The sequence below is a fragment of the Brassica napus genome, chromosome C2, assembly GCF_020379485.1.
Source record: "Brassica napus cultivar Da-Ae chromosome C2, Da-Ae, whole genome shotgun sequence".
Classification (NCBI taxonomy): Eukaryota; Viridiplantae; Streptophyta; class Magnoliopsida; order Brassicales; family Brassicaceae; genus Brassica; species Brassica napus.
In genome coordinates this window covers 28,670,390-28,682,504 of record NC_063445.1, presented here as the reverse complement: position 1 = coordinate 28,682,504, position 12,115 = coordinate 28,670,390, and the positions used below count along the sequence as shown (strand labels likewise).

Here is a 12,115-nt window from a genome sequence, read left to right as displayed (position 1 = left end):
TTCTCGTGGGTCTTATCTCCTGTCTCCCTCATCTATCACTAATTAATTAACCTGATATTCCAAAACATCATCAACATAATTTGCATTTTACTTTGTTAATTCATATATACATCTATGTTCTACGTTTGTTTGGTCTGAAATAATATCATTCAGTTTATGTTTAAATTAAGATTTATTTGATGTTGATTATTTATAGAAACATTATGTTTTGCTGACAAAAAATAGTATATAACTCTAGCTTTTAAAGCCTTTTACCCTTGTTGATTTGATGCTACGTGTGTATCCGTGTATATAATATATAGTCCCATCAAATAATTTACATGAGAATATAATAAGACTATTTCTAACTAGTGTAGAAATTTTTCTAAAGTTCTCCCCCACGAGCATTGACATAGTTGCTCTAGATTCCTCTCTTCTCCTCCTTCGAAGACCTAAAAGACTAAAAAGAAGAAAAAATGATGTAGTGATCATCATAGATCGAGAAAACAATAAGAGCCGATCCAAATCCATGGCTAGTCCTAGCAACAAAGGCAAAGACATCGCCGAAGAGTCACCGTCTCAATCTCAGCCGCAACAACCACAATCACCTCCTAACCCGCCAGCGTTAAGCCGGTACGAGTCACAGAAAAAGAGAGACTGGAACACCTTTTGTCAATACCTTCGTAACCAGCAGCCACCGGTTCACGTCTCACAGTGTGGCTCAAATCACATCCTAGACTTCCTCCAATATCTTGACCAGTTTGGAAAGACAAAGGTTCATGCACATGGATGCGTGTTCTTCGGACAAGTTGAGCCCTCGGGACAGTGTAACTGTCCTTTAAAGCAAGCGTGGGGGAGTTTAGATGCTTTGATCGGACGGCTGCGAGCAGCCTATGAGGAGAACGGAGGGTTGCCGGAGAGAAACCCGTTTGCCGGCGGTGGAATTAGGGTTTTTCTTAAAGAAGTGAGAGATTCACAGGCGAAGGCAAGAGGAGTCCCTTACAAGAAAAGGAAGAAGAAGAAGAAGAGGAATCCTATGAGGAGTGATCATGATGTTGAAGATGGTACTGCAGGGACTAGTAGCTCCAACTTGCCATCTTAGCAAGCAAACAAAAAACATATAATAAAAAAATGTGGAATTAATTAATGGTAAGCATTTATACCACCTTATATTTAATATCTAGTATTAGTTTTCAATTACTTATCACGTTTCTATCTGCAATTCTACATATGTATTTGAAATAGATCTCAACAGTAAGCTTGCAGACTTTAGTTTATACACACAAGCCATACACTAAATGAACATGACTAATGCTTAAGCTAATATCATTTATATACTAACATGAAGCTAATATCATTTATATACAACAAGTGAATTGCCTGAAATTTGTTTACATATAAATACTTAGTGATAATAAACTATTAATCAAAGACATAACATGTGAATGATGTGATGTATATTTTGTTCATTTTTACTACATGGGAAACCCTAGAGAGTATACACACACATACGCGAGAAACCCTAGCTAGGCTCGGCTTCGGTAGGTGTAGTGTAAGCTTGTATTTATGAACGTATTCATACATACATCTGTTCCATCAATCTAATTATCAAATGAAGTACCATTTACATATCTGATGGCTTGTTCTTGGTAAGTTAGTTTCTTGTGGTGGGTTCTTTGTTCGGTTTCATAAATGTGTGAGTTTCTCGTTATGTATTTATAAAAAGATATAGAAATTAAATTAAAGATAGATAAACGTATATCTTATATATGATTTATAGACTTCTTTTGTTGACAGTGATATTGTAGTATGCTTTTTTGGTACTAAACATGTATATATGCAAGTATGCTTCTGTTATATGTTAAGTGATATAGAAACAAGAGCCACGCGCGTGGATTAAGGCGTTTCAAAGTAGACTAAACAGAGCCTAAAAATCAGATATTGATCATATGTAGACTTCTTATTTGATCAGATTTGTGAAACAGGAATAGGAATGAACTTGATGCATTTTCTTAAGGTACAATTATATATCTTCTGTATCAATCATTTAATTTTGAGTTCATTTTCTAATAGTAAGAGCTAAACAATTAATTTTGAGTTAATTGTCTAATAGTAAGAGGTAAACAATCTCTTCATAATAGGACTTGAGTTGACGGTACTCTTGGTTCCAGGAGAAATCTCCAAGAGATAAATAAGGCTTGGTCTCTTGTGCTTACAAATGAGTGCATTCCTGATTGTTAAGCTTTATTTGCCTGATTTAATCCTATATATAGAGAATCAAAAATTGATTCCTCTGTATTAATTTATCTTTTATTTGATTTTGGAGTCACTTGATCGTTGCAAGATAGATGTTTGCGTTAAGCCACTACCAAAATTATTCAGCGACTTAACATCACAAATGAACTATTGAAAAACCTAGATATTGTCCATGACCACCAACGTAATACATACTGGATTTCTGACGGCTATTATATTTAGTGATGACATTTTGAAAATCGACTACAACACTATAGGCAAGTCATACAAGTCTATGAGTGCACTTTGATCAGCCAGAATATGAGATTATTAAACAAAAAGGAAAAGTTAAATAATTTTTTTTTGTGCACAGGAAAAAACAAATAATAAATGTTATTATAGTATAAACTACTCTCTCTTTTTTTTTCTAAATACATTACGTTTTAGAAAAAAAAGTTTTCAAATTACGTTGACTTTTTATATTTTGTTGTCTATTTTTCTATTGGTTAGGTTTTATGATTAAGGGCATGACTGGTACAAACGCATCAGTTGTGGGCACGGGAGTCTGCAGAAGCAGGTGATTACAGTTTCAAACGTTATTAAGTGTTTCGTATAACTGGCACAATATTTAAAAATTGTTACGTTAGCGGGTCATTTTTGACTGGTTTATCCACATATGCAAAAATCAATTAATAAAAAATTATTTAATAGACAGAAAGTTTTATTACAAAATGATAATTTTAAAACCTAATATAAAATAATAAATATAAAATTTATATTTCCAAATCATATTACTATAATAAATATAAAAATTATATTTACAAATCATATTATTATAAAAATTATATTTATATATCATATTATTATAATAAATATAAAAATTATATTTATAAAATCATAGTATTAAACTTTTATATATATATATAAGCTTTCTCTCCCACGATGCCTTCTCTGTTTCTTCTCTTCGTTCTTGGACGATTCATCTTCTCAACGGAAAGTCGATCAATCGACTCCACTCCATCTATGTGCAATGAATCCATCATTTATGGGTTCTTTTCGCATCTCTCCCTCTGATTTTCTTTATATCTCTATCTTGCTCAAGATAGTCTACACTATCACAATCGAAATTTGCGATGAATTCCAACCGCAATTCCACTGTATCCGGCGGTTTTATCTCGAAACAATCAAACGGAACTGACGGAGCCTCCTCCGCTGAGCCGATCAAATGTACCAGCCAATCCGGTGTCTCTTCCGCCGTACCGATCAAACATTATCATCCTCTTCGATTCCAAGCCTGTTTTTTGGTTATCTTCATCTCTCAATCGGTTCAGTCTCCTCTGAGAAACATAAATAGCCCTTTTGGTTTCCATGGAGCAGTGAATCGTGAATCTACTGCTAACTCTACATCTCCCCCATCTTAATCGATTGTCTAGCTCTGCCTCATATGTCTCTTCTGTCTAAATTTGTAGAAGAAACTGTGTAGATGAAGTAAAGAAGAAATTTCCAGGTTATCCAAGAGGCTTATACTCTCTTTTTCTTCATCTTTGTCTTCTAAATTATTTTATCACGGAAACAAATGGGAGTTTATTATTGGATACATAGGATCTTCTGTTATTTCCTTGATCTGTGTACTTTTTATATTATAAAAGTATTGTTTATGTGTCTGATTAAGGTTTTCTTTTTCTATTTGTTGTGGGAACATAGTTTCGTCTGACTCCAACAAGAGGTTCGTGTATGATGTTGGAGCTTATAATAGTGATGATGATAAAACTGACCAAAACGTAAATTCTTCTTTTTTTTCTTTTTGCTAAAAGATAGTGCAATGTTTTTTGACATGTCTTCTTTATGAACTATGTGGTGATGAATCATTTTTGGTTTACAGGGGATGGGAGATTTCTTGAACGAGATGGCGGCCATGATGAATCTCTGCATAGTGTAAGACTCTGCATAGTGTAAGACTTTGCATTAGTTTTTCCCTTTGGTTTATTATTAGACATGACTGATTGTTTGATATTTGAGATGTTGATTTTGGCATGAGAATAATTCAGGGGACAATTTTGAACAGGTACAAGATCTGTTTAATGAGATGTTTCAAGGAGACGCCGCAGCATTCCCATCCTCATCATCAACGTCTTGGCTCGTGTCTCCATCTGTTTGTTATGTAATCTAGGGAAGCCGACGGTGGTGGTTCTCTTGAAGAGGGTGGCAACAGAAGTAAAGACGTTAATGGGGGCAGTTCTCATAAGGAGGTTGGTGATACCCATTCCACAACTCACAAGATAGAAGTCCCGAGTTTAAAGGTTGTTCAGTATAGTTTTATCTTTTGACTCTTGTGTGAATGAATCTTACGGGGTTATATATCCACTTATTTATTTTCTCCACATACTTCACAGGTTGGCAAGCTTATTGGTAAAGGTGGGGAGATAGTAAGGAATCTTCAGCTCAGTTCTGGTGTCAAAATCTAAATTTTGAGGGATGCAGAGGCTGATCTAAATTCAGCACTAAGACCGGTGGAGATAATTGGGAATCTTGCTTCTATTGAGAAAGCAGAAAAGCTTATCAGTGAAGTTATAGCTCAGGTTATAAATTATCTTTGTTTCTATTTAATTGACAACTTTTGTTTTTACTGTCCGACGTAACATTTTTTTTTCCTGCTGCAATCTTAGTCTGAAGGAGAAGGTATACATGCCCTTTTTGTAAGAGGGGCCCAGAACAAATATATATCAAAGTTCCAAATGATGGTATTCCCTGGTAATTGTTCTGCCTGGCCATTTTTAAGTGATACCTAATCCATCTTCGGCAGGTTGGTGTGATCATTGGCCAGGGAGACTATCAAGAACATGCAGACAAAGTCGAGAGCACGGATTCAGGTTGTCCTTTCTATTTATGATCTCAAGTAGTCTAGCATCTTGGTTTAGATTTATATTGTGTTGTTTAGGTTAGTTTTTGCCTGGAACATGACTCCAACCTACTACTTGATAGTTGATCAGTTCATTGTTGGGATTTGTTTTTATGATTTGTTGAAACTGTCTACTTATTGTTTCCACGACATGGACGTAACTGTGTACTTATTTTGTGGTATGAGACTGCATCAACCTTTAGGGGCCTCTTGAAATCAGGGGATAAAATTCACTCTGTGATGTGGGTGACCACAGTTAATCCTAAACTGTTTGGAGATTGATCTAACTAACTGTGGTTCTGCAAAAGAATTTGAGAATGATTCTTCTATGCTTTGTTCTCTTTCATTCCTATGCCAAGTTGGTTCATTTTTTTTTTGGTGACTGACGTTGTTGCTTGTCTTTGTGGTGGTTACAGACAGGCTATGACGATGGTTGTTGGGGCTGCAGTAGTGATTTTAAAACTGTTTTTGTGTTATTAGTTAATTTCAAATTGTAATAATGTATCTTTTTGAAGTTACAAAAAAAAAAGTTCTTTCTTTATTACACTAGCATTATATATATATTATATATACACAAAAAATATAATATAACAATATAAGCTTGCTTTCCCCGATTCATATGAAAACTTTTTAAGTTATCCACCAAAGCAAATTAACTAAATCAATCAAATTGTTGGAATACAGCAAATTAATATGTAATTTTATTTTAAATTAAATTATTTAAAAATGTATTTTCATTAAAAACAAAATAATAAATAAGTAAAACTGATTTGATGGTAATTTTTATGACATATATATCTATATATATATATATATATATATATATATATATTCTGTAAAAGAAATGGAAGCTTAATATGGAAAAAAAATCTTAAATACAAAAAACTCTAAAAATTAACAAAAAAAAAACTAATAAAATTAAACTATGATATCATTTGAAAGCTTCTTAGACAATATTAATAAAATATTTAAGCGATAATTAGACAAATTTGATTTTTTTTTTTGCCAGCCAAAAGTTTATTATTAATTAGAATCAATTATTTCAAAATGCTTAAGAAATGATGGACAAAAAAATTGGATGAACATAAATGATATATGAACTATGAGTAGTACTTTGTAAAGCTGAATTAGATAACACATCTGCACATCCATTTAGTAAGTAATTTCATTTTTCTTATATTATATAATAAATATATATTATTTACTGATAATAAAAACATAGTTATTCATCTATCACAAATATCTATGCAAATATATGAATCAAATACAACAATCAAACAACATAATGATATCCACAAAGAAAATTTTAAAAATATATTTATGTTATGTAGTCTTATTTTATATTCTTTAAATAATGTAATACAATATTATACATAATTTTTTAAAGTTGAGAAATACATATAATATCTTATCCGCGCGTAGCGCGGTTAAAAAAATCTAGTAATACTAAAGTTTGTTCAGCTATGTGGTTCTTGGTATGAGTTTGGATTTCAAAATTGTTCGAGATATAATAATCCCAAATCAATCTATTAATTTTTGATAATTCTTCATTAAGCATATCAATATCAAACAAGTAATAAAAGGGGAATAAGCTCAAAGGAGAGGCTATCCACGTCTGCAAAGAAAATCATCCAATCTAGAGATTTAAATATGCCATGTCATCTCTACTTAGCCAATTCTTTAAAAATTCCTGCGTTTGGGCTCTTAAATCTTCCGAAATCAACTTTTAGCACCTCATATACGGCCCAGGTTAAAAACCTGATCTTCTAAAAACCTGACATACCCTAATCTTCTAAAATCGTCATCGAATCAATCGTCTTCTTTCATCTTCTTCCAATCTTCGTTACACATCCAAAACCGCCGCCGTTACGCATCCACTCCACATCAGCGTGACGTGGTAACGTTTCGTAGTTAAGGCATTCAATCAAGGATTTCACTACATGCTCTTGAATGTATCTTCACTGCTCTCATAAGTATTCTGATTGAGTATATATATGCCTCCTGAGAGTCCTCCTCACCAAATAACTCTATTCTATGATATCATTGATCCTGAAATTTGTCTCCCACATCCTTTGATAATGGCTAATTCCCAATTTCATTTTCTTAGCTGAAAGCTTGTCACTCTCTTCGAGTTATGCATAAAGATCTGAAGCATGAGAATTTTCTTTTCCCTTTTTCTGATGAAGATTCTTTTGTTAAATCTACAGACCAAACACAAGGTAATATATTATACGTATGCTTCTCCTTCTCGGATCGGATTATGTCGTAGCAAGGTTTTGTTTACGCTAACTTTTTGTTAGATTCATTCATGTTCTCAATGTAGATTCTCTGGTTATGGGGATTCATTCAAATTTAAAGTTTTAGGGCAAATCCATCTCTCTCAGCCTGAATGGAACGAGAGGTTAAATAAGTCTTCCAATCACTATTATATAAGAAACCAGTTTTAATGCAACTTCCTCTTCTTTTTTTCCTTTTACAGCTTAAGAGTTGGGCATTGTACCTCATGAGGAGATATTCTTCACCAAGTACACAAGGTGAGTGTGGGAAGTTAATATGTATATTTCTGTTCTGCTATGGTTTTAGTCATTGTTTGCTTTGATTATCTAAAAATATAAAACCGTATTGTAACCCTGAATAATTAGTACACTGTTATTCTTTTTCGGTGATTTCAGGCAGCAACTGGAAAGCATTCAGAAGATGATGGAACCATTTCCATTGATCAGCTTCCTCACAGGTTTGCTTTACTATTTCTTAACATCCACAAGATATCATTGATCACTAACAACAATGCATGTGCTGACTTTCTTACACTCTTTTATCGCCGGGGAATTGGTTAATTCATTTGTATGTTTTGCTTCCTTGACCTTGTGTTGGAGGGAGCTTTTATATATTATTCTATGATGTAAAGGTCATATTTTACTTATGGTCCTTATGTACCTTTTGAAGAAGCCTTTACCATTTGTTTCAGAGCTTGAATCTCATGAATTTGAAACAGAATTTTCAATAGCCAGTGAGGAAGATAAGAAAATGGGACGTCAAAAAGACAGACGTGAATCACGATCGACATTGAAAGTGTGAAGAGCAGGGCCAGAGATAGAGACATGATGAAAAGGGTAGTGAATGCGACCGCCACAATGGGAGAAATTGTTATAGACACCTTAGCAGAGAACATAGTGAGAAAAGGGAACGTGAGAGAGAGACTTTATGGATGATAATGATCATTACAAAAGTCGAGACCGTGACAGGTACTGATAATGTGTTGCAGTTATTTTCTGGTTTAAAATTGTTGCATTTTTAAGTTGATGGTATCATCATTTATCCACAGGAAGAGGTCTTTTGATCGAGAAAGAGAGGAGAGGCACAGGCCAGGGTAACGCTCTCGCTCGAGCAGCCGCTCTTAAACGTAAGTTAAGGTCACAAAACTCACAACATATGGATGAGTCTGAAAATAGATCACGTTCACTTTTACAAGTAGAATAGTGGTGGACAGCAAGATGGTTGGAGATTGCAGGAGTCATGTCTGCGCTATCACCACAATGCATAAAACAGTAACAACTAAAACATTAACTCTTGGAGCATAGTTGTTACTGTTTGAGGAACTCAAGGACATGAATATGAGAGAATCTGGTAATGTTTTAAGCGGAAAGAAGAAAAAGCCTAAGGTGATCTGAAACAGAACAAATGAGTATGCTTATGTTTTGAAATCTATTATTATAAAAAAATGTTTGTGACTCTCATGTGAGGCCACGTCAACAATTCATGTATTCTGGGAATGACACCTGTCCTTTACAATCATACGCTGCATTTTGTTTGAATCGTTTATGGGTTTTACGAAGGCAAGCCGGCTTGGACTAACGTTATTTGGGCTCATAACAAAACAAAATCAAAGCCGAATTCTTACCTTCACCTTCTTCAGACATTGCGACCATGGATTTCTAGGGTTCATCATGTTGTGGGAGCTTTGATTAGGTCAACCGACTATGGAGTTTCTGGAGTTTTATGTTACATGAATCGTCATTCGTTTGAGGATCCTCTCCTCCAGACCGTTACAGATGCTTTGATTGATAGTCTTAACTCATTCTCCCCACTCTTACCAAGATTCCTCATTCAATGCACTTCTCTTCCAGTCGGTCAATCTTTTGCTATAAAAAGGTATACATTCATCCGTAAACATCATCCTTTCACTCCTCACAACACTTAAAAACCTTCTTCTTTGAGCAGAGTGGCTAACTCATATTTCTTCCTTATTGTTTGAAAGATGGTAGCTGTAGCACCACCGTCCAAGGCCGTCTGGGAGGCCAAGAAAGTTAAAAGAGGTCGCGAGCTTATGGGCGTCGTATGCTTCTCCTTGATGCCAAGGTAGCCCCGGCGATTTCCAAAACAAACCATTCCCTTTTCCTTTAAGATTTACAAGTGAAGGTATGATTAGTCATTTCAGTTTTTAACGTTTTTCAGGCATAGATTTTGAGTATATTAATCATCTGATTCTTCCCTTTTCCAATTGGTTCTGATTCTCGCTGTAATTTTAGATTTTGATGTGAGTCGCATTCTTCGACAATTCGTGCGTTTGTGTAACCTATCAGAAAGCTTATACATGTCAAAGATTCAAGTTTTTTTTGTCAGTTTGTCACTTACAAATGAAGAATCAAACGAGCAAACAGAGAAAATATATGTAGATCATTAATACATGTAGAAGTCTTTAGCTTCGATCTATCTATATATCTCCGCTCCCAAGTTTCTGGCTTTAGCTCATTACCATCTTGATTTTCTACCAAACTGATGAAGTAATGTAGTCTTTGTAAAGAAAGGATCTACCTTGGCTTAGACCATTGTGGAATAAAGATCTCTCGCCTGAATTTTCTTCGTTTATGTCCTCAACTTCTCCATCTTTGATGTTCTGTTTCATGTACTCTTCAGTCTCTTTGTTATGTAGCTAAGTACGGTTCACTGTCTTTGATTGTGATACATTCAGATTCGAGAACATAACAAACATTTTGAATGAGACAGAAAACTTTACCGAGGGTTGGACATCTCATTATTTCATACATACCTAACAGAACAAACAGATTCTCGGGTGGTCTCTTGCTTTAAGAAATAACCTCTATGAAACTAAGAAGCACAGATACACTATTAGAAGTAAATTAACAGTACATTGATCCCTTAGTGACCTAACACCATCGAGAATTTGGGATTTGGTTGCAGCTTTCCTTCTCTGCAGCAAATAACAATTTCCATGTCTGAAGACAGGCACCAACCAAAGTAAATGCATGCTAAAGGAGGAACAAATAATGGATCTATCAAGGTATTATTGATTTTTTCCCAAGATGTGTTGTACATTAATTCGCATGTAACGAATCCATTTTCTAATATTGGCTTATTAGGCCTCCCATTGCATACTTTGAACATCATATTTGTTCTTCTTTGTGGAACATTCACCGTAAACGGCAAAGTAAATCCAGCATCGGAAGCTAATGTAAGTTCTTTTACTCACTAAAGAATATGTGATTGTCATAGACATCAGCTACTGTCAAATGTGAATATAAATTCTTCTTATATAGAGTTTATATCATCTTCACATCTCTACATATATTCTTATCAAATTTGTTGGCTAGGGTTGGCGATCCAAAAGCTGCAGATATTGTGTTCACATGTGGGGTCTATATAATTGACATTAAGTTCGGCTTTGGTTTGTCTCTCCACATTATTTAAAAAGCTACCCTTTTTGCTTATACTTTGGCCCAGAGAAAATTGATGGTTAGTAGTTTCGGTCACTGGTGAGGTAACATTGGTGTAGAAACTCTCTTCAGAGTTCTTTTTGGGTTCAAAAAGAAAACATGGCAATGGTGGTGAAGAAACTCATCCAGATGAGCTTGGAAATGGACACACTGGGGTATCATCATCCATAACTTAAAACCATTTATTTTCCTCACTATGTATAACTTTTCTGCCACGAATTGTTTTGGGTTCATGTATCTGTTAATTTCTTATGCAGAAAAGAGCTATGGTTTCAAGAGGAGAGATGACGTTTCAAGATGTTTACGGTGCAGAGGCATTGCTGAATGAAGAAGATGAGGAGGATGATAGTGGTTGGAACCTGAGCAGCAGACGATGCCCGTTGAGTTTGTGAAATGGTGTTGCGTCAATTCCACTATGGTGAATCGTGGTGATATGGTCCATTGTTATGTATGTTTTGCTTTCACTATGACCCATGAAGTTATTATGACAGGTTCTTCGGAAAATCACTGTCTCCTTTGATGCTAAACATTGTTATCATAATCACACATTATTTTAACACATGTTATCTTTGTAGATTGTAATTGTCTTTGTAATGTTCCTTTTTGAAATTATTTTCTTATGTTCAGTACACACCGACAATAAATATATGAAGTATAAGGTGCATTTTTGCTGAGCTCTTACAGGGAAACCTCTTTTACCTAGGTGAACAGGTGGTCCATGTACATCAGTTGGATTTGATGACTAATATGTTGGGAATTCCATCTGCGGAAGCCATTGAAAGGTCCAGTGTCCCTTTCCAGTTTTCACAGCTGCATTGTTACTTTTTTGGCTGAAATGCGTGCGCTCAGTGTGACATGATAGGAACAGTAAAGCTCGAAGGTACTTGAACAGCATGAGGAAGAAGAAGCCTATTCCTTTCTCACATAAGTCTCTACATGCTAATCCTCTCGCTTTTTGTCTATAAGAAAAAAATGTTGTCTTTTAAATCCAAGGACTTATGTTTTTTCAGATTTAACCAAACTCAAGACAACAAAAAAATTTAGAAGTGAATTTTACGAATATGTAAAACTTTGATAAAATAGGACAACAAAAATTCATATATTAAAAATAAAAAATACAATACAAAATAACAAAAACAAATATTGATATGAAAATAAAATAATATAATTTCACTGTCTGAATTAAATACATCATAGATTATTTAAAAACATAAAATAAATATATAATTTTTTAATTAACTACTAAAAAACCTCAACAATCTATTAA

At 34.3% G+C, this 12,115-nt stretch overlaps 1 protein-coding gene and 1 long non-coding RNA gene across 9 annotated transcripts; both read left to right on the top strand.

Annotated features, from left to right (window-relative positions):
* The first annotated feature begins 221 nt into the window (after window positions 1–221).
* LOC106437371 (protein LIGHT-DEPENDENT SHORT HYPOCOTYLS 7) lies at window positions 222–5,599 on the top strand. 8 transcript variants are annotated; one of them, XR_007319275.1, is made up of 9 exons: window positions 222–1,128; window positions 2,725–2,791; window positions 3,919–3,995; window positions 4,097–4,149; window positions 4,280–4,514; window positions 4,608–4,793; window positions 4,881–4,955; window positions 5,018–5,084; window positions 5,530–5,587. XR_007319275.1 is itself a non-coding variant. In XM_013878268.3 (1 exon), the coding sequence occupies exon 1, from the start codon at window positions 509–511 to the stop codon at window positions 1,079–1,081; it is 573 nt and encodes a 190-aa protein (XP_013733722.1). In that variant the 5' UTR covers window positions 223–508; the 3' UTR covers window positions 1,082–1,278. The 8 variants fall into 8 exon arrangements, 1 of the variants encoding a protein (XP_013733722.1); XR_007319271.1 differs by having other exon boundaries at window positions 4,881–5,084; window positions 5,530–5,599; XR_007319272.1 differs by having other exon boundaries at window positions 4,097–4,166; window positions 4,881–5,084; window positions 5,530–5,599.
* Window positions 5,600–8,794: 3,195 nt separating this feature from the next.
* On the top strand, window positions 8,795–11,479 carry LOC106381431. The gene is made up of 6 exons (XR_001276546.3): window positions 8,795–9,265; window positions 9,372–9,532; window positions 10,316–10,415; window positions 10,495–10,586; window positions 10,726–11,003; window positions 11,106–11,479. It is a non-coding gene; the product is annotated as an uncharacterized LOC106381431 (long non-coding RNA).
* The last annotated feature ends 636 nt before the right edge of the window (window positions 11,480–12,115 follow it).

Excerpts from the sequence above, each read along its gene's own strand:
- LOC106437371 (XM_013878268.3), top strand. The coding sequence starts at position 509 with ATGGCTAGTCCTAGCAACAAAGGCAAAGACATCGCCGAAGAGTCACCG.